Source organism: Saimiri boliviensis, chromosome 9, assembly GCF_048565385.1.
Source record: "Saimiri boliviensis isolate mSaiBol1 chromosome 9, mSaiBol1.pri, whole genome shotgun sequence".
Lineage (NCBI taxonomy): Eukaryota > Metazoa > Chordata > Mammalia > Primates > Cebidae > Saimiri > Saimiri boliviensis.
In genome coordinates this window covers 94,846,737-94,868,639 of record NC_133457.1, presented here as the reverse complement: position 1 = coordinate 94,868,639, position 21,903 = coordinate 94,846,737, and the positions used below count along the sequence as shown (strand labels likewise).

Below are 21,903 nucleotides of genomic sequence, written 5' to 3'. Positions count from 1 at the left end.
CATGTGACACCTTAGCCAAGCAACGTCCCCTCTTTGTCTCGGATTCCTCAGCTGAGGCTGGGACCACAACCAGCCTGCTCTCAAGGGTGTGCTGAGGTGCAGCCTCAGAGGTCTTGTCTGTGATGTTCTCACTGATGGACCTTAAGAGTCCAATAGTAAATATTTTAGGCTTTTTGCACCACATACAATCTGTTGCATATGCCAGTATTCTTAGTTTGAAGGCCATACAAAAACAGTCCTCTGGCAGCAGAAATAAAGGAGCACCCATCTCTGCTGTCCTTTTCAACACCCAGCCAAAGGCCTGGCCCAGAGGAAGGACCCAATAAATATGGCTTCATGACGATGGTGACTGGAGAATGGCACCCGAAGCCCTCCACGACCAGACTCCGGCCCAATCTGCAACCAGAGTTCCATTTCCTTCGACCACGCAGTCGCTCATGCCCTTCCCACCTGGCCACACTCTCCCCTCATTCTGCAGAGGTCCTCTGCCTACTACTCATCCTGCAGAGGTCCACCCTACTGCCAGCTTTGCCTGACAAAATCCTAAATCCTACCGCTCTGATGAGGTTCCTCTCAGAGGTTTCCACCTTGCACACCTTGCAGCCCTGGCAAATCACTGACACGATTTATTTCTATATCTATGCACAGGCTTCGGAGCCTCCAAAACTCTGGGTCCCTGTCCTGGTGCCGCAGCTGTGAGTTCCTGCTTTCTGAGCCTCAGTTCCCATTATCTGGAAACAGGCATAACACAAGGCAGTGGCAGAGTGAGGATGCGCAGCCCCACCTGCACAGCTCCCAGCATGTGGCCCGCCTCCCTCCTGAATCTCAGTGCCCTGAATCTCCTTCGGTGGCCGGGCAGGGAAGGTTGGATAGTTTCCATCCACAGGAGAGGGAGGTGGGATAGAAAAGCAGCATCTCTTTTGCACCCAGGCTTGGCTTCAGAATGCTGAGAGGGAGAAGGATGGCAAATGGAGCTCAGCTGATTTACCACCTACTATGTGCCAAGCATTCAGCTTCCCAGTTCTCAACCAGCCACTGCGTTATGAAGCAACCCAGGTCAAAAGGCCCAACGTTACATTCTATTAAGATCCAGCACCCTTCCCTCAGCTCTCAATGTCCAGTCATTACCCCCACTTGCCCTGTAGGAATCCCTTTCAGAACTACCCTTGCATCTAAACCTGGCTTCACCTGGATGCCAGCACTCAGGGGGCATACCTTGTCTGTGCCCAGCTATGGCTCCTGCTTGCCCAGGGCTTGGTGCATCTGTCCATGTACAGGAGACAGTGCTGCCTGCCTGGCCCTCCACATGGGGCTTTGCAATTTATTTTATTTTATTTTTTTGAGATAGAGTCTTTCTTTGTTCAGAGGCCGGAGTGCAGTGTTGCTATCTCAGGCTCACTGCAATCTCTTGTCTCCCAGTTTCAAGCAATTGGGACTACAGGCGCGAGCCACCATGCCCAGCTAATTTTTATATTTTTAGTAGAGACAGGGTTTCACCACGTTGGCCAGGATTGTCTCAATCTCTTTTTTTTGTTTTTGAGACAGTCTTGCTCTGTTGCCCAGGCTGGAGTGCAATGGCATGATCTCAGCTCACTGCAACCTCTGCCTCCTGGGTTCAAGCGATTCTCCTGCTTCAGCCTCCCAAGTAGCTAGGATTAACAGGCATGCACCATCACACCCACCTAATTTTATATTTTTAGTAGAGATGGGCTTTCACCATGTTGGTCAGGCTGATCTTGAACTCCTGACCTCAGGTGATTCACCCACCTCGGCCTCCCAAAGTGCTGGGATTACAGGCATGAGCCATTGTGCCCAGCCAGGGGCTTTGCAATTTAAAAAGAAGTGTCATACTCCACATAACAGGCCTCTGAAGTGGGCACTGCCATAGTCAGTTTATGATAAACAAAAAGAAGCTCAGAGAGGGGAGAAGGATTGCTCCAGACGCACCATAAGCAAGAGGCATAAGACCCTCACTCCCCACCTGGTCCAGGGCACGTCTGCTCTGCTATAAAATGGAAAGGGAAAGTGGTCAAATCTTATGAAGCTCTACTGTGTGCCTTTGGCCCTCTTTCCTCCTGGACTGCAATAAATCTTCCCAATTGCTCAAAGAGGTAGGTGTAATTGTTCCCATTTCACAGATTGGGAAGCATGGGTCAGAGAAGGCATGAATGCTTAATGTCACATAGTTAGGGCAGGAGAGGGATCAAGGTTTGAAACCAGGGCTCTTCACTCTGCCCCTTGCTTGCTCAGGCCTAGAAAGATCCAGAAGCTCCATGTGGATGTGAGGGTCCCTCCCCAGCAGGCCTTGGATGTCAGGGAAAGTCAGTCACAGGCTGGCATCTCCCCCTTGCCTAAATGGACCTCCAGATCTAGGAATTCGAACCAGAGCCTCCTCACTCTGCCTGACTGTCCCATTGCCAGGATGCCCCAGCAAGTTTCAAAAAAATGTCCCCATCTGGTTCTGATTCACTTACACTTAATTAATCAAAATGTTGTTTTGTAAGAGACACTTGAGATCCAAGAATCCTTCTCAAGTCTTTTATTTCATTCTTTCTTAGAAACAGAAAAATTGGGTTTCATTAAGAAGTGGTGACACTGGAGGCTGAGGAAGTGCGGGTCTGCAGGAACCAGGCCCCAGAGGGGCTCAGACGGGGCAGATGCTGGCCCAGCAGGTCATTCCTCGAGATCTTGCTGACCTGGCCAAAGGCTAAGGCCAAAGACTTGGGCATGGGGGAGGCTGGAGAAGGGTGGGAAAGGGTCATCCCTCTATACTGGCAGCTCCCCAAGGACTGGCCCAGGGTGCTCACCTTGGTATCTCCAAAGTCCCCAATACAAAGCTTGGCACAGAGGCTGCCCTGTGACACTTGTTAAGTGAACAAGTGAATGAATAAATGAATGAAAGAAGCACTGCCAATACCCAGGTGTTTTCTGGACACATTCTCCCGCCAAAGTTAGATAAGATCAAAGCTGGTAGGACCCTGAGGGATTGTGTACAGAATTTTTCAAGCAGATGTTTTATGAGAAATGGTCTCTGATGTGTAATATGTTTGGGAAGGTCACTTTCTCTCTCATTTTTTTTTTAAGACAGGCTCTGTTCTGTCCCCCAGGCTGGGGTGCAGTGAGTGGCACAATCACAGCTCACTGTGCAGCCTTGATGGCCTGGGCTGAAGTGATCCTCCCACCTCAGCTTCCTAAGTAGCTGGGACTACAGATGTGCACTACCACCATGCCTGGCTATTTTTTGTTTTTTGTATAGATATGAAAAAATGATGTATTTTTTATAGAGTTTTGCCATGTTGCCCAGGCTGGTCTTGAACTCCTGGGCTCAAGCTATCTATCCTCCCATCTTGGCCTTCCAAAGTGCCAGGATTATAGGCTTGAGCCACCACACCTGGGTCACATTCTCTATCTCTACCTCTTCATCATGCTCTGATAAGTCTCACAGCCAAGAAATCTGCTAAACCCAGCATTTCCCAAACCTATTTGACCAGAACTCCTGTGGCTGCCTTGCAAAATATGCTACAGGAAGGGTTTGTCCAGCTCTGGTCCCCACTCCAGTGCCAATGAGAAACTGAGGCTATGGGCGGGGGACAGAAAAGATCCACTCACCCAAGATCACATGGCACAACTGGGTCAGGGGTGGGACCGAAATCCAAAGCTATCGCCATTGCATCCAACTAATAAATGAAGCCCTACCTCTTCTGTAGATGCTAGGCAGGCGTGTGTTCCAGAGGCAACAGATCAGGTACTAGGGGAGGGCTGCCAACAGCCCTTCACCAAATTGCAGCTGTGTAAGAAGCAGCCATATCCCTACCTCCGCACTGAGCTCCTGGGGAGGTGGTGGTGAGCTGCAGATGGGGCAGGGGGCAAAAGGAGTAGGATAGGAATTTTTCATTTTTCTTTTTCTTTTTTGTCTTTTTTGAGCCGAGTAGCATCTTAAAATCTTCTAAACTAGCTCTTCTTCATTTTTTTTTTTTTGAACAGTCTCACTCTGTCACCTAGGCTGGAGTGCAGTGCTGCGATCTCAGCTCACTGCAGCCTCCGTCTCCTGGATTCAAGTGATTCTCCTACCTCAGCCTCCCGAGTAGCTCAGATTACGGGCACCTGCCACCACACTCAACTAATTTTTGTATTTTTAGTAGAGACAGGGGTTTCACCATGTTAGCCAGGCTGGTCTCAAACTCCTTACCTCAAGTGATCTGCCTGCCTCAGCCTCCCAAAGTGCTGGTATTACAGGCATGGACCACCACACCCAGAACCTCATCCAGAAAATAAGCATCTCTTCCTTCCCTCCACTAGGCCATTGTGAGTAGCCAAGGACACAGTGGACAGGAAATGAGAATGATAAATACTTACGAGCACCCATTAGGAGCCGCTGTCCTCAGCTACTCATTTCCCATACACAGTAACTCAGTCTTGCCCACAATCTTCCTTATGAGCAGGACACTTATGTAAAATACATGCTGATGACAGGAAAGGGGTTTTGTCTGATATTTTGGTATTGTTTAGAATGGAGAAGGATCTCAGACATCTTCTGAAGGACCCTCAGATGGGTAAAGTGAGGATTGGAGAGGCAAAGTGATTTATCCAAGGACATTCAGTTGGTAACTAAGGAAGCTGAGATTTGAATTCAGTTTACTTGGCTTCAGATCCTATGCCCCTAACCACTAAACAAAGGCCATTCACAAAGGAGTGCCCCCATGGAGTCCCAAACTCACCCCAGCTCAGCCGAAAACCACATGCCTCTCCATGCCCTCGTCCTACTGTCCCAGCAAGAACTGGAGCCTCTTGGGCCACAATCTCCCCGACCCCATCCAATCCTACCTCCCAATTCTCCCACAGCCCCTCTCTGCTTCCTGCTCTGTTCCAGTAGTGACTGGGTCCCTGTAGGGCTTTCACACAAATGGAAGGCCCCAGAGGGCAAGCCATTCTCTCTCCCTCTCCCTCCCTTTCCCTCCCATATATCCTTGCTCAGACCCAACATGAGGGCTGGAAAGAGAGAGGACACCAGCTGGATAATTCAGCAAAGTTATTTAAACCAGTCTGAGCCTTGGAACTCCAGTCTTTATTAAAATTGGATGACCCCTATGTCATGAGGATGTAGTTGGGATTTGATGAGACTAGAACATGAAAAACCCCTGGCACAGTGGCTGGCATTCAGCTGCAGATCTTAAGAGTGGCACCTGGAGCCAAAGGGCTGGCCAGCTCAGGCAGGTGATTTGTTCACTTGCTCACCCACTTACCCTTCTCCAGGGCACAGGCTCTGCCAACTCCTAGTCTGCAGGGACAGCCTCCAACCCACCTTCTGAGGATGTTCTGACTCTCACAGCAAGGCTGCGGCATAGGACTCCCAGGTGAGAGTGCATGGGGCCCCTGGTACATTTATAATCTGAACCTTGGCTCGCCTTCCTAGTGGCCTGAGAGGTCAAGATGGAAAAACTAAGGCTCTCAGAGGGGCTGGATTTCTTCTAGGTCATTCTCTATTAGAATAAGTGAACCTGAACTCAGGTCTCAGGTCTGGCTGAACTCAACAGAGGTGGGCCATGGAGAATCACTGCCCTCTGGGAAGTGACACCAGGAGTCAGGGTGAGTGATGGGGCTGGGACTGGGGCATCTGGACTCCCAGCCCAGGGCTCTCTAAGTCACTTCCTGACCCAGCCGGGATGCTTGGAATGGCTTCTAAGCCACTGAGTCTGTCTCCTAGTCCCTGTGCCCCCCAGGCTGGCTCTCTAGGCTTCTGTCTCTGCACGGAGCTGTCCTTTATGCTGACCATCGGCTACTACAGAGAGCCTTGCTACTCCCTCCCTTTTGGGAGAGTCTCCTTGGCCCACCCTGCTCAATGGCTCACTCACTGGGCGCCCTGGAGCCTCAGTCTCCCCATCTAAAGTGAGGCTGACAGCCATCTGGAGGAGCGAATGATCCAGGGCGCCAGGCACCAGGCAGATGCCCCCAGCTCCACCCCCACTCCCCGTCCCCAGTCTGCCCCGGTGCTCCTGCCCAGCCGCCCTACTCAGCCACCCCTCGTACCTTGCTTCTTCCTTCGGTTCAGGGCCAGCATGTCCACGGCGTGGGCGACGAGCAGGAGCAGGCAGAGTGGCGCCCGCATCTGGGCAGCCTGGTCCCGGCTGGCGCTTCCCTGGCGGCCCGACGGCCCCAAGGCCCCACGGCCCAGCGGCGGCGCAGGGGCTGCTCTGGGCGCGCCGGGCGCATCCGCCAGGCGCGAGTTGGTCTGGCCACCAGGGACCCGCGGACCGCCCCGAGGCCAGCCGCCAGGTCGAGTGAGGGCGTTGGCGGAGCCGGGGCACTGCCCTGGCGGGGAGGAGCCAGAGCGGCGGGGGCGGTGCGTTAACCAGCTCCGGGCCCGGGAACGCGGGGGAGAGGGGCGGGGGTCGCCCAGACCAGGGTCCCCGACGTCGATCTGTTCCGCAGCCCCGCGGTCTGGCATCTTTCCCGCCTCCGGCACTGCCCTGAACACGTGCTCATGCCCACGGCCAGCCACAGGTACGCATCGGCGCGCAGGTACAGACCCGCGGACACCGGAGACCCTTACCGTCTCCGGCGCCCTCTCCGCGTCCGCGGTTTTCTCCCCCTTCCCCCCCTCTCCTCCCCCTTTCTCTGTTTCTTCCCCTTCTGGCCCTTAAGGACCACCCCTTTGCTCCTGCTTTCTCGTTCTTTCTTCGGCTCGGGTTCCCCTGCTCTGCCCCCGATTCCGCCTGGCTGTCCCTGCATCCTTTACTTTTGCCAGCGGTCTCTGCCTCGGGCTCACTGTCTGTTTCCACCTGACTGGACATCTGGCTCTCTCTGTTCTCTGTCTCTCCCTTCCCCCTATCTATCCCTTCTCTCCTTCGGCAGGGTGTGGTGTTTGCGGGACTCCTGAAGCCTGGCTTTCTCTTTTTCTCTCCATTGTGTCTCATTCTTTCAACAGAGTCCTGGGCCCCCCTGGCCACTAACCCTGAATGTTTCCTGCGCAGTCTGCGGGGATCACCTACTGTGACTCAAAGTGACCAGCACCTCATAAATCCACCTGTGACAGGGCTGGGGACCTGGACTGTGTTTCCTCCAACCTTATCACCAGGACTGGGAGCAGCTGGTTCGAGTTTAACCCTTTCAAAGCAAAATTCCTCCTTCAACCCGACAGCACACTCACCTCTCCTGTCACCATACCCACCAAAAACAACAAGCAGCATGCTAGCTCTCATTTGGGAGATATATGTGATGGACACTGCTAAGAACTTTACATATAATAGAGTCTTCAAAACAACCCAATGAGTTGGGTTTGTATTCCGGGTAACCCCACTTTTCCGGGGAGCAAAGGGAAGCTCAGAGAGGCCAAATGACTTGCCCAAGGCCACACAGCAGGTCAGTGATCATTCTGGTCCAGTACCTGCCCCTCTTAGCCACTAATCAGACACAGACTCATCAGAGGGGAAGGGGCCTTGGAGGGAGGCCCAGAGGAACTTATACTTGACACTCTCTTGCTGAACAATTTTTCTTTTCTTTCTCTCCTCTCCTTTCCTTCTCTCTCTCTCTGTCTGTCTCTCTCTGTCTGTCTCTCTCTCTCTCAACAGATTTTCACTCTGTCACCCAGGCTGGAGTGCAATGGCACAATCTCAGCTCACTGCAACCTCCACCTCCCGGGTTCAAGTGCTTCTCCTGTCTCGGCCTCCCAAGTAGCTGGGATTACAGGCAGCCGCCACCATGCCCAGCTAATTTTTGTAGTTTTAGTAGAGACAGGGTTTCACCATGTTGGCCAGGCTGGTATCAAACTTCTGACCTCAGGTGATCTGCCTGCCTCAGTCTCCCAAAATGCTGAGCCTATGGCATGAGCCACTGCACCCAGCCTGTCCTTTTTTTCCTACGAATGGATCTTGATGGAAGGTAAATGCTGGTGTCTCCTCCAGCTCCTTCTCCCAGTGCAATGAGGGACACTTGAAGGCATGGCAGGGGCAGGGGAAACACACGGAGAATGTGGCAGCTGAAGATACAGCCCTGGCCTGCCCATTCTTTCTATGGGGCCCCAAGAACAGTGGCAGACAACACAAGAGATCTTGGTGGAATGTCAGGGCCAGCCCACCCAAACTGCTCCATTTCACAGAGGAAGCCACTGAGGCTTCAGGACTAGGGGTGCCTAAGTTAGGCCACCCAATGAGTCAAGGACAGAGCTGACATGGGCATCCAGGTGTCCCAGCGTGGTCTCTACCATGGCCTGCAAGGCCCTCTTGTTCTGACATCTTTGATTTCAGTCTTTCCCACTGCCCCACCTAGAGATTTCACCTCTTGAGTATTTCACAAACACCACAGGCCTCTCACACCTCTGAGCTTTTCATGCTGCGGGGCCTCTCCATGGACTGCCATCCTGTATCCTATCTCCTTCTTCACTGCCTCTGCTCCAGAAAGCCCTCCTTGATTCTCAGGCCAGGTCCAGTGCCTCCTCTGAGCATCCACAATCCCTTTATCACAGCTCTGATCACATCAGGTGATAACAATGAATGTGTCTGTTCTTCCTTCTAAACTGTCAACTCTTTCAAGCCAGAGCCAGATACGGAGCAGTGCTCAGAATATTTGCATAATGAATGAATGGTGAATGAATGAATTCTCCAGATGCATGAGTCTCCCAGCCTGTACATGGAATGCAGGTACTTGGAGAAATGAGGTGACCCCAGAAGATCAAGCCTTAGGAAAGTAGAAGTCATTCCCTACGCTACTACCCCAAGTACTGGAGTCTCCAAAGTCCAAAGGGGGCAGCTTCCATATAAGCGGGGCCAAAGAGGACCAGTGGGCATTGTGAATTGATAGCCAGCCACATGGTTCTGCAGGACTAAGCTGCTCACCCCCTCTTGGATTTCTCCCCCCATTCATTCCCCACTGCCTCTGCTCTAGCTAGGCTTATGATTCTCAGCTTCCTGTCACTCATCCTGCACTTTTTGCTGCTCCCTCTGCCTGGAAAATCTTTCCCCAGATATCCTCAGGGCTTGTCTCCCCTTGATGTTGCCTCCTCAGAGAGACGCCCCGTGACCACCCCAGTAAAATGGACCACCATTCACTTTATCCCCTCGTCTTGCTTTACCCTCCATAGTACCTGTTCATGTCTGTCAGTTCATGTTTGCTTGTTTTTAAGTTCCATGAGGACAGGAATCTTCTATTTTGTCCCTATGTGCCTTACACTGCAGTGATTAAGACATATTTGTGGAATGAAATTTTTTTTTAAATGAATGAATGAATAAGTACTGACTCATCCATGGATTCATTGCGGGACCTCAAGTGCTTTCTGCTCTCTTAGGGACAGTTTCCCCAGTTGTTCAATGGCACAGATGGGATTTTGTGTTCTGTGAGAGCCCCTTTAGTGCTTCCAGAATCAGATGTTTCTCAGGTTCTAAGGCCCAGAACTCAGGGCCCTTTCCTGCCCTGAGATGCTCAGAGGGTGTTTGGTTCTCTTTAACTATGGGGGCTGTCTGGGCATCTCCATCTGTTATCTAGCTCCCCTACCCCAATACAGGTGCCCAGGGAGGCTAGCAATGCTGATGGCATGCCCAGGGGGGTGTGCACCCAAGCAGTGTCAGTTAAGGCACCACTGTCACAGGTATAATAGCTGAAACACACTAAGCTCATAGCATGTGTTCCTGATCAGCAGATCCTTCTTCGTGGGATAGCAGGAACGGGTTCCTTTCAGCTTGTGTTCCACCCTGTTCAGTACCTGGTTTAAAGCTCACCTAGAAAGGGCAGGACTTATGGGAAGTACAGAGATAGTCTACCTATGTGCCATTGGCTGGAACTAAGACACATAGCCACACCTTCTTGTAGGGGTGGCTGGAAATGTAGTCCAACCATGTGCTAGACAACACACAGGAGGCAAAGCAAGAGTTTGGTGAACATCTGGCCCATTGACCAACATGGGGCCACCCTCATTTCTTGCCCCAGTGATGCAGTAGCTCCTTCTTGTGTCTGTTCTGGCCCCTACAAGCTCTCATTCCTAAGCAACCAGAGGATCTGGATTATTCACTGGGTGAAGCCCAAATTTCTCCTCAGAGATGCAAGGGCTGCACCATGGCCTCTACTAGAGGGCCATCTGCTAGGGTGAACAGCTGTCAGGTTTGCCAGGGATTGAGGGGTTTCCTGGGATGCAACATTGTCTTGTGTATAGCCTTGTATAACACAACCACAACCAACTTACTTAAATGTAACATCATCACAATACTCCATGGTACCCATATAGGGCTCTGCCCTCCCTCTCCACTTCCAGTCCTAACCCCTAGGAACCGCTAATACGTTCTCCATCTCTATAATTTTTTATTTTTTGAGACAGGGTCTTGCTCTGACACTCAGGCTGGAGTGCAGTGGCACGATGATGGCTCACTGCAGCCTCGACCTCCTGGGCTAAAGCTATCCTCCTGCCTCAGCCGAGTAGCTGAGACTACAGGTGCATGCCACCATGCCTGGCTAATTTTTTATTTTTTGTAGAGACGAGGTTTCACCATACTGCCCAGGCTGGTCTTGAACTCCCGGGCTCAAGTGATCCTTCCACCTTGGCTTCCCAAAATGCTGCGATTACAGGCATGAGGCACCACACCTGGCCTCCCATCTGTATAATTATGTTTACATAAATATTATATAACGGAGTCATGAAGTACGTATCTTTTTGAGACTGGCTTTCTTCACTCAGCACAATTTCCTTGGAGATTCATTTTAGTTTTGCATGTATTAGTTATTTGCTTTTTATTGTCGAGTAGTATTACACGGTATGAATGTAATATAGTTTGTTTAGCTATTCACTTACTGAAGGACATTTGGGTATTTTCCAGTTTTTCATTATTAAGAATAAATGTACCATGTTCACTTATGTGTAGGCTTCTGTGTATCCTCTTTGATGAAACAGCTGTGCACATCTTTCACACATTTTAAATTTGAATTTTTTAATTATTATTGTGTTTTAAGAGTTCTATGTATATTCTAGATAGACGTTCTTTGTTGATTATTGTGATTTGCAAAGTGCAAGGTTTATGTCAAGGTTCATTTTGTATTTTTTTTTTATGCTTATGGTTGTTCATTTTTGTTTATGTTCATTTTTAATTTTTGTTTATGTCAAGATTCATTTTTTATTTTTAGTCCTTGGGTATCCAATTGTTCCAGTATGCTTTGATGTAAAAGCTTTTAACTGCTTTTACTCCTTTCTCAAATATTAATTGGGCATATTGGCATGGATTTATTTTGGGGTTGTCTCCTGTATTCCATGGACTATGTGTCTTTCTGTCCTCTGAAACTGCACTCTATTATTATTGTAACTATATAATAAATCTTGAAATTGGGTTGATGGATCCTTCCCACTTTATTCTTCTTTTTCAAAATTATTTTAGCTATTTTAGTTCCTCTGCCTTTCCATATACATTTTAGAATAATCTTGTTTATATCTACTAAAAATCTTGCTGTGAGTTTGATTATAATTGCATTAAACATGTATATGAATTTTGGAAGAATTCATATCTTTACTATGTTGAGTCTTCCAATCCATAAACATAGTATGTCTCTTCATTTGTTTAGATCTTCTTTGATTTTTTAAATAAATGTTTTGTCATTTTCAGCATATAACTCCTGTGCATGTTTTGTTAGATTTATACCTATTTCCTTTTTTCTCTCTTAGAAATTATAAATGATATTCTATTTTAAATTTTGCATCCCTGTGTTCATTGCTAGTAGATAGAAATACAGTTGACTTCCGTGTGTTGATCTTGTATCCTAGCACCTTGCTGAGCTCATATATTAGTTCTAGGAGTATTTTTGTAGATTTCTTGGGTTTTTCAACATTGACAATCATATCAACTGCAATTACAGTTTTGTTTTGTTTTTTCATTTCTTTCCTTCTGATCTGTGTGCCTTTTGTTTCCTTTACCTGCCTTATCAAAGTTGCTGGAACTTCCAGCAGCATGTTGGATAAATGTGACAAGCATGGACGTCCTTGCCTTCTTCCCAACCTTAGTGGGAAAGTATTCAGCCTTTCACCATGACGTCAGACTGTGGGATTTTTGTAGCTACTCTTTTACTTTTCTGAGAGTTATTTTTAAAAATTATGAATGGTTGTTGAATTTTGTCAAATGTTTTTCCTGCAGATTGGTAAAATAATTTGATTTTTATTCTTTAGTCTATTGATATGGTGTATTACATTGATTGTTTTTTAAGTATTAAACCAACCTTTCTTCAATGGAATAAACCCCGCTTTGCCATGGTGTACCTTTCTTTTTTATATGCTGCTGAATTCTACCTACTAATATTTTGTTAAGGATTTTTGCATCTAAATCCACGAATAATATTGGTCTATATTTCTTTTTGTTCTGTCTTTGTCTGGTTTTGGTTTGAGGGTAATACCAGCCACAGTAGCACCAGAAGAACAAGGTGTACCAGAATAGAATTGCAAGGGTTCCAGGCCGGAGTGGTGGCTCACGCCTGTAATCCCAGCACTTTGGGAGGCCAAGGCAGGCAGATGACTTGAGGTCAGGAGTTCAAAACCAGCCTGGCCAACATCGTGAAACCCCATCTCTACTAAAAATACAAAATTTAGCCAGCATGGTGGCGTATGCCTGTAATCCCAGCTACTGGGGAGGCTGAACCAGGAAAATTGCTTGAACCCAGGAGGCAGAGGTTGCAGTGAGCCAAGATCGTGCCACTGCACTCCAGCCTGGGTGACAAGAGGAAGACTCCATTTCAAAAAAAAAAAAAAAAAAAAGAATTGCAAGGATTTCAACAACTTTACTGGCATTGGTGTGTACCTAAAGCCCCCAAAAGTAAATGAGAATTTACACGCTATGCTTAAACAGGGGAACTGCCTGCTAAAGTAAAGTATGAAATGGGACCTAAAGTTTCAACTGATGCTAATACCAAGATGACTCAGATATTGAAATTGTCTGACAAGGATTGTAAAGCAGCCATCATAAAACTGCTTTGGCAGGAAATTATGAAATCTCTTGAAACAAATGAAAACAAAATCTCAGCAAAGAAATGGAAGTTACATAAAAGGACCAAATAGAAACTTTAGAAATGAAAAATACAGTAATCAGGGAAGAAAACTTTGCTAATGGACTCAGTACAATGGAGATGTTCAGTGATGGACAAATAACTCTCTATTGAATGGGCAGGATGGGCTGATGCATAAAACATGCCCTGTTGTCTCCTGCCATGCTGTCTCCTGGAACTCCCCAGCCCTGCCATGCTGACTTCAGAGGGCAGTTGTCCACAGCGCTGTCTGGATAACCTGCCCTTCATGGGCTGCCTGCCCTTCCTGTTTCATTCCTTATGCTTCATGCTATGTTCCTTGGGATCAATTCCCAAATACATTTCTTGAATTCAAATCTTTGTCTCAGGGTTGGCTTCTGGCAACCCCAAACCAAGACAATACCTTACTAATTCTCACGACAATCTAGAAGGTAGTACAGGTAAAACAAGGAACAACACCTAACCCAGAGTAAGTTCTCACTGGTAACTTTGATTATCGCTGCCTCAGTTCTGTTATGTAGAAAACAGAGGCATCGAACTCCCCAACCTCTTCCTTCCTCAGGACTTCATCTTGTTCTTCTCTTAAAGAAAAAGTTCTGCAAACCCACCTTTGTTCTTTGTTTTACCTGTTTTTTTTTTTTTTTCCCAAGGGAGGGCAAACAGCCTTGTTCCTGTGGGATGCTCAGGCAGACAAAGGAGCTGCTTCAAGCCAGCCACCCGCCCTCACCAACCCCGGTGGAATCACAGCGGCCACGGTGGGTTGGGTTGTTGTTTTTTTAATACCAGTGTGAAATAAATTGAAAAATTACCCATAAAATACAGGTTTTCAGCAGCTGGCCTGAAATTTCTTTCCATAAACAAACAAGTTTAAAGAGACGCCTTAATGCCATCCGCCAGTCCCTCCCCCAACCTCTTATGTCCCCATGTGGCAGTGGGGTCTGCATGGACACTTGGCCTCCTGAGCAAAGGCAGGCTGCTGGGGGCCACAAGTCACCCCTAGGTCTTTGGGCTGACTTGTACTTCTCACTCGTGTCTGTCTACTCCATGAAGAATCCCCCAGACTCATCTCCCATTCCCCATTCCCCAGCTTCTACTCTCAGGATAGACTTGGGAGCCAAAGTGCCTGGATTTGAATCAGAGATTTTCCATGTATTCAGTGTGACTTCAAGCAAGTTACTTAACCCATCTCTGCCTCAGTTTCCCTCACTGATAATACTGATAATATTAGTACCTACTTCACAGGGTTGTTTGTGGATTAAATTAGTTAACTACACATGAAGTTCTTAGAACATGGCACAAGGCCATGCTGTATAACTGTTAGCTATTATTAGTTGTCCAGGCAGAAGAAAAACTAGGATAGAAGCTGCAGTAGGAGGCCTAGTGACATTTGGATTTTCCCACAATAAGCTTTCTCTGGAGTTTCCTTCAGGGTGTTTACATAAATACCTGCCCAACACTCTGAAGTTCGCAAAGCTTGCTGCATCTGCTATCTCATTTGGCTGAACATTTAAGCCATGGAAGGAGTCAGGACAGGGTTATTATTATCCCCATTACCCCTAGTTTACAGAAGAGGAAACTGAGGCCCAGTAGATGAATTGACTTGCCCATGGCCTCAGGAAGAAGTAGAGCCAGGACCCCATTTCTGCGGCTTGAGGATCCAGGGTGCATCTTGATTCTTGACACACACTGGGAGCAGGTCCGAGCCTTCCTGACCCTGCATCGCGCACTGAAGCTTGAACCTCATCCCAGACCACAGCATAACCTGGTCTCAGGTGGAGCCCGGACCCCGTGCTTGATCACAGACTGAAGCCCAGATGAAGCCTCAGTGTCTCTTTGAGTCAGAACTCTAGGGCCCGACTCCAGCCTCAGACTGATTCTGGATCTTTGTTATAGACTGAGTCCTAACCAGGTCCCGTAATGACTCATGCTCCTGATTCCATACTGTGCCCTAACTCTGGCCCCAGACTGAGCCCCAGCAGGAGCCTCTAACTTGGAACTCCACCTCTAGCCCCATCCTGAATCTGCTGTATAAATCCAGTCGTCCACCTTCCCCAGTCTTTGGTTCATCTGTCTGAAACATAGTGGGAAAGAAAGTGCTAAGCACCCTTTGGAGAAGACCCAGGCACCAGAGCAGAATCGACAATCCACCATGAGAAGCAAGACCTCCATCTCATCTCCTGTGTTTGCAACTCCCTCCAACTCCACCCCAGCTAGGACAGCCTCAAAGACCCCAGTCCTCCTGACGCCAGAACTCTGAGGAGTTCTATTGTTTAGGTGGTTTTCTGTTTTGATTATTTAATACAATCATTTCTGGTTTTATATTCACAGCTTTGGTCAGCTGAGGTAGGGTTTTTCTTTTTCCTGTGGTTGAAGCTGTAACACTCTTTCAAAGGAAAGATTTTAAAAACAACAGTGAAAATATTTTCGAAGTATGTTCACAATCAAGTTAATCCCTTAGAATTGGCTGGAGAAGAGAAGGGAAGGACAAAGGGAGATTTTTCATACTGAAGGGACAGCAGGTCTCTGGTGGGCTGGGGGATGGTGGGATGGGGGCCAGCCTTGGCCCTCAGTCTGCACAAAGGTGGGAATGGGCTGGGGAGACAGAGATTGAGAGCTGGACCCAGAACAGTGGAGGAGAAAAGCCAAGGTCAGGCCTCTGTATGTCCCACTTTGGAGGGAGTCAGGACCCGGAGCCTGTTATTCGGGACCCAGAGGCCTGAATTCTGGGCCTCATTTTGTTCATCTGTGAAATGGATTCAGTAACACTTGCCCAAGGAGGACCCTTGAAATTAAAAGACAAGGTGGCTTCAAAGCACCCAGCATGAGGCCTGACATCGAGGAGTGCAAGTAATAGTAGTTGATAGCATCATTATTATTTGTATTCGTGGTTTGTCAACCCAGAGGCCAGAGACCCTGGTGGTATAGGGAAGCATGAGTCAGACAACCTGGATTCAAGCCCCAGTTCTGCCATTTACTATTTACGTGAGCTCGGGCAAGTTGCTGAGCCTCTCTGAGCTTTGGTTTTCTCATCCATAAAATGGGGATAGTAATTGAGCTGTTGTGAGGGTCAAATGAATTAATGCACGCTGAGCGCTTAGAACTGTGCCTAGCACATAGTCAGTAGCCAATAAGTGTCAGCTACTACTATCTGCTCAAAAATATTTCATGCATACTTACTATGTGCAGGCTGTGGGAGTAGAAAGATTACTTCACATGAAGTACATTAAGGGACACTGGGACCCCAAGTTCTCCTGTCCCATATCCCCTGTTTTGATTCCTGTCATTAGCGATTAATTGATTCGTTGATTATTTTTTTTATTACTAAGCACTAACTGTGTGCCAGAGAGTGGTGAGGGCTAAAGACACAGTAGCTTCTATCAAGGTCCTCATCGGCTGGTGGAAGACAGAGAAGGAAAGCGGGCGATGGCAACAAGGTCAGGTAAGTTCTAAAATCCAGGCATAGAGGAGGAGCTGTGGGAGCCCAGAGGCGGGGCTAGAGAAGGGCTCACTGGAGTTAAAGATGCATCCATTCAACAAGTATCTACTGAGCACTGGTCCACAAGGCTGAGGATACAGCCAGCACCCCTACAGGTCCACACCTGGCCCTCCTGGAGCTTGCAGTCTAGCAGGGGAGACAGGAACAATGAACACACACACATAGACAACGTGATGGTGGTGATGGTGAGTGCTGCGACAAAAGCCAAAGCCAGGGGAGGGGATAGAGAATGAGAGTTGTGGTCAGGGAAGGCTTCTCTGCAAGGTGATGCTGAGCAGACCTGAAGAAAGGCAGGGAACGTCCTGTGGAGGTCTAGGGAGGGCATTCTAGGTGGAGGGGCAGCAGATGCAGAGGCCCAGAGGTGGGAGTGAATCTGGGGTAACGAGGGAGGCAGAGGGAGGGAGCGGAGGGGGCAAGGGTATGTGTAGGAGGGAAGCAGGTCAGGAGTGGGGGTGCAGAGGCTCGTCTATGTGTATTTCCAAGGAGATGGGAAGGAGAGGCAGGCAGAGGGCTGAAGGAGAGGAAGCAGAAGCTGCCACTTTTGAGAAGCACGGAGAAGAGGAGCAGAGGTGGGGGGGAAGGGGGTTGCAGGGCCAGGACTGGTGGGGAAGGGCCCTGCTTGCTGGAAGGGGAGAAAGTGGGGAGAGGTGTTCCACCCTTCACAAGCCACAGGCAGCCACTGAGGGACATGAGACAGGGAAGGGATGAGATCAGACCCTGGCATTAGAAAGGCTGGAGTGCTGGGTCCTTCATCCTCTTTCCCTTAATTCTCTTAACAACCCATTTCACAGGTGGGAAAAATGGAGGTCCCAGAGAGGTTCAGTGACTTGCCCCAAGTCACTCTGAAACAACACAAATCTGGCTGCCTCCAGCTCCCCCTGCTCCTTGAGTTCCCTGCTGTCTTTCCTGGCCTCTGCCTCTGGGCCTAGAAACTCGTGGTCCTCAGCACCCACAGCCTCCCCATGGCCCACCAAGTCCTCAGCCACCTCCTTCCTGAAGGGCTCAGCCAAAATCAGACTGAGGAGGAAGTGGGGGGCACCCACCTTCCGGCCTTCCTTAGCCCCTTATTTCTAGAACCAGTCCCCATCTAGGGGCCCTCACTGCCTCCCTGCAATCCCTTGAAACTTCTGATTATTCAGCTCCTGGGAGGTCCTGGGCAAAGTTACCCAGGCCCAGGTTCCCAGCTCTTGCCTCTTCTCTCATTCCCCCAGTGGGTGCCCTGCCCACACCAGGGTGGCATTCACCATCCAGGTGTTTGCCGACTTAAAGGGCAGGCTGAGTGCTATTGAGTTAATGCCCCCCCCAGGGGCACCCCGGAGTGGATGAAGATGGGAGTTGGTGGAAAAACATCTCAGTTCCTTCGCCCTTTGGGTGGGACAGTTCTATTGCCAGAGTTCCCAGTGGGAGGGATGCCCAGTTGCCAGTTTGTTCCTTATCACACCCTGTACTTGCCTCTTGAGGACTGACCTCCAGGGAATCCATTTGCACGGGAATTCTTATTTAAAAGTCTGCCAAGATAACCACCAAGCCTAGTCATTCTACCTGTAAAGTAGCTCTCCAACCCTTGTCTCTGTGACTGCCAGCTCTGCCGCAGCCTCCTCCATCTCCTGTTTTGCACTCATGTAAAGGCCTCCCAAATTGTCCTCTTGTTTTGCCCCTGCCGTCTACCCCTCCTTCCTCCCAAGGAGCCAAAGGGATTGGGTTTTAAGGAAAACCTGACCATGGCTCCCTGCTGTTCTCAGGCTAACAGCACCCCTGCAAGGCCTACAGGCAGCCCCCACAGATCGTTTCTCTACATCTCTGCCCCAAGCCACGCTGGTCACCTTCCTATTCTTCAAACACACCTACTTCCCACCTTCTCAGGGCCTTTGCACTTGCTGTCTCCTCTGGCTGGAAACACTTCCAATCTCCCATGGTTAGCTCATTCCAGGCTTCAGCTCATGTGTCAACTCCTCAAAGAGGCCTTCCTGACCACGCGACGGAAACTCCCATCCCTCACCGCCACGCTTGGCCCCCTAGCTTGGTTCCTCTCCTTTCAACTGTTTCCCAGGATCTGAACTGGCCTCATTTGTTTGTCGTGATGATGATTGAGCCCCCAAAGCAGAACCCCTGTCTGCACACAATGGGCATCTTGCTGGCTGTGGGTACTGAGCTGTGAGATGGGGTATGTCCTTACCCTGCTGGACTTGATAGTCTGGAGGTGATGAACCAGTTGTGGAAAATGCCACAGTGGAAGAGACTGCGAGAGGGAGTAACTGCAGGGAGAGGGAGTAACTGCAGGAGTAGCTGCAGGGAGAGTGCGAGGACACACTCACTGGGTGGCTGGATTCTCTGTAAGAACAGAGACCTACTGAGATGGGCAGATGACCTGAGATCAAGAGTTTAAGACCAGCCTGGCCAATATGGTGAAACCCTGTGTCTACTAAAAATACAAAAAAATTAGCCAAGCGTGGTCGGGTGTGTCTGTCATCCCAACTATGCGGGAGGCTGAGGCAGGAGAAACCGATAGAACCCAGGAGGCGGAGGTTGCAATGAGCTGAGATCACGCCGCTGCCCTCTAGCCTGGGTGACAAGAGCGAAACTCCATCTCAAATAAACAAATAAATAAAATAAAATAAAGCGCAGCTGCATTTGCCTCCCAGGGCAGCCCAGGTGTAAGCTGTGCAGCTTGGTGGAATGTCTCCATGATTCCTAGAGGGTGGCTCAAGAGAGCTCCCAACACATCATATTCTAACTGATGGGACTAGTCTGCAGCCACATGGCCACGTCCAGCTGCAAAGGAAGCTGGGAAATGCAATATTCTGCAGGCCAGCCACGTGCTCAGAAAAAAATCAGGGGAATATTATTTAAGAGAAAGGGAGATAGAGTGTGGGAAATGGCTGGTCATCCTTGCCATAGGCATCAGCAGGAAAACACCAGCCCCTGCTTCCCTGTTTCTGCATGTCTGTTTCTTGGTCTTTCCTTGTGTGTGATGGAGAGAAAGATGGCTGCTCACAGTCCCGAATGAACCTGATTCCACTGCTGGGTTCCCATACCCTCTGGCAGTTCCCTCCTTTTGCCCATTTCTGCCCTCTATCTCCTACAGTGTCCCTGGCCCTCCTTTGCTCCATTTCTCCCTCTCATCATAGACCGTCCTGGAAGTTCTGCCTACAGATGTGGCAGCTGCTGTCTTGCTTCTCTCTCCAGGGCCTCTCTGTCATGAGATCCACTTTTTCTCTCCAACCTCCCTGTGGGCCTCTGTCCTACTGACATCCTTCCTGACACTCTCTGTGACACGTGACTACCTGCTGGAATCAAAGAATGTGGGCTTTGCCATTAGGCAGGACAGAAATGAGGATGCTTCACCTCTCTCAACCTCAATGATCTCATCTGTAAAATGGGGTGAATAATGTTCACTCACTTATTTAATCAAATTTCTATTTGCAGCCATGACATACCAGGCATTTAAGTAAGCCCATACAAGCACATCTGAAGGCAGTGATAACACAATCAATGATACTACTGGAAATGCTTAACTCTTACTGAGTGCTAAGCTCACAGCATGTCAGCTCAGAAATATGGGCCCTCCCATGGCCCTGATTGCCCTCTTTTCTTCTTTTCTGCTTAGCTTACTTTTTGTTGCTTCTTTCTTGAGTCCTTTGGTAGCTCTGTTCTCTCTTCATCTCTGCAGCTCTCCCAATTTTTTTGTCTATTTGTATATGTATTTATTTTGAGACTAAGTTTCACTCTTGTTGCCCAGCCTGGAGTGAAATAGCGTGCTCTCAGCTCACTGCAACCTCTGCCTTCCAGGTTCAAGCTACTTGCCTCAGCCTCCCAAGTAACTGGGACTACAGGCACGCACCACAATGCCCAGCTAATTATTGTACTTTTAGTAGAGACAGGGTTTTGTCATGTTGGCCAGGCTGGTCTTGAACTCCTGACCTCAGGTGATCTGCTCACCTCAGTCTCCCAAAGTGCTGGGATCATAGGCATGAGCCACCATATCCAGCCAGCTCTCCCCAGTCCTTTTCCCAGCTCTGACATGTTGCCGTACTTCATCTACCTGGCTGGATGGCTCCACTTGGAGTCCTGTGGACATCACAAACCTAGGGTGGCTGGAATGGAACTCAGCCTCTTCCCCTCCAGGCTTCCAACTCTGGAAAGGGTCCAACCACCTACTCACTGGGTCTGTGAGCCAGGGCTTCCCCTCAGGCCCCTCCTCTCTTCCCCTGGCCCCAGCCCTCTCCCCCATGTTCCCACCCTTCCACACCCCAACACACACACAGTTTCCCAATTGCTATTCCTCACATACTGCACTGCCGTCATTGCCCTGCCCATGTCATCTCAGCACTCACCTTTCCATGTCCAAGGAGTCTTCTGCAAACACCTGCAACTCTGCCTGAGGCCAAAGGGCTGGAGAACTAAGAGTCCCCAAGAAGCCCTCAGCCAATGACTGATGGGAGGTGGTGGATAAATACCAACCCCTGCCCTGAGCTGGGAGACCTGAGCTCCCATTGCCCATATTAGCAACTCGCTTATTACGCATCAGTGGCTTCAATGGCTTACTGCAGTATCTTCGTTGTCTCTGGGCCACAGAATTTTATGAAAGTCACAGCCCTTCTCTTTCGAGTCCATCTGTGAAGCCACTTTACCTCTATTTGAGAAGCGCTGGTCTGCAAGATGACATCTAAGCCCCTTACCTGGCATTCAAGGTCAGCATACTGTCCCCATGTGTCTACCCTTCCATGCTTTGCTCATGCTCTTCCCGCCCGCCTGAAACGATCATCACTTTGCTTAATGCTTCTCTGAGTAGTACCTACCCTTCAAGACTCAGCTCAAGTTCCTTTCCTCTGGAAGCCTTCCAGACCGCATTAATCCTTCGAGTGTTCCCCACAGCACCAAGAATCTGCTCCCTACATGTGGCACAAATAGTGCCTTGGGTCTTACTTGGTTTATTACTCTAGCAAACCAAGGTTAGGTTAGCATTTTCTCTGTGCAAGACCCTGAGAGCTGGGAGAGCTCGAGACATGGGAGTGAGTCAACACAGACCCTGCTCAGTCATTCATTCGCCCATTCACTCACCTTCCACCTATCTACCATTCACCATCTACCTACACTCCCATCCACCATCCACCCACATTTCTATTCACCCATCCTCCCATCCATCAACCCTCTGTCCACCACCCACCTACCTTCCCATCCATTCATTTACCCATCCACCCATTCGCCCACCCGCCCATCCGTCTACTATCCATCATCTACCCACCTTCTCATCCACAATTCACCCCCACTCTCCTATTCATCTATCCAACCATCCACCCACCCTCCTATCTAATCATCTACTGTCCCAACCATTTACCATCCACCTACCCATCCACCACCCACCCTTCCTTTCATTCACCCATCCTCCCATCCTCCTGTCCATCATCCACCCTCCACCCATTTAT

General features: G+C 49.2%; 1 protein-coding gene across 1 annotated transcript in view; it reads right to left on the bottom strand.

Annotated features, from left to right (window-relative positions):
• RSPO4 (R-spondin 4) overlaps nucleotides 1-20,670 on the bottom strand; it is a 49,882-nt gene extending 29,212 nt beyond the window's left edge. The window contains exon 1 of the mRNA XM_003941023.4: nucleotides 6,028-20,670. Coding sequence (XP_003941072.2) covers nucleotides 6,028-6,445 — 418 coding nt within the window. The 5' untranslated portion in view covers nucleotides 6,446-20,670. The remainder of the gene's footprint in view (nucleotides 1-6,027) is intronic.
• Nucleotides 20,671-21,903: the final 1,233 nt, after the last annotated feature.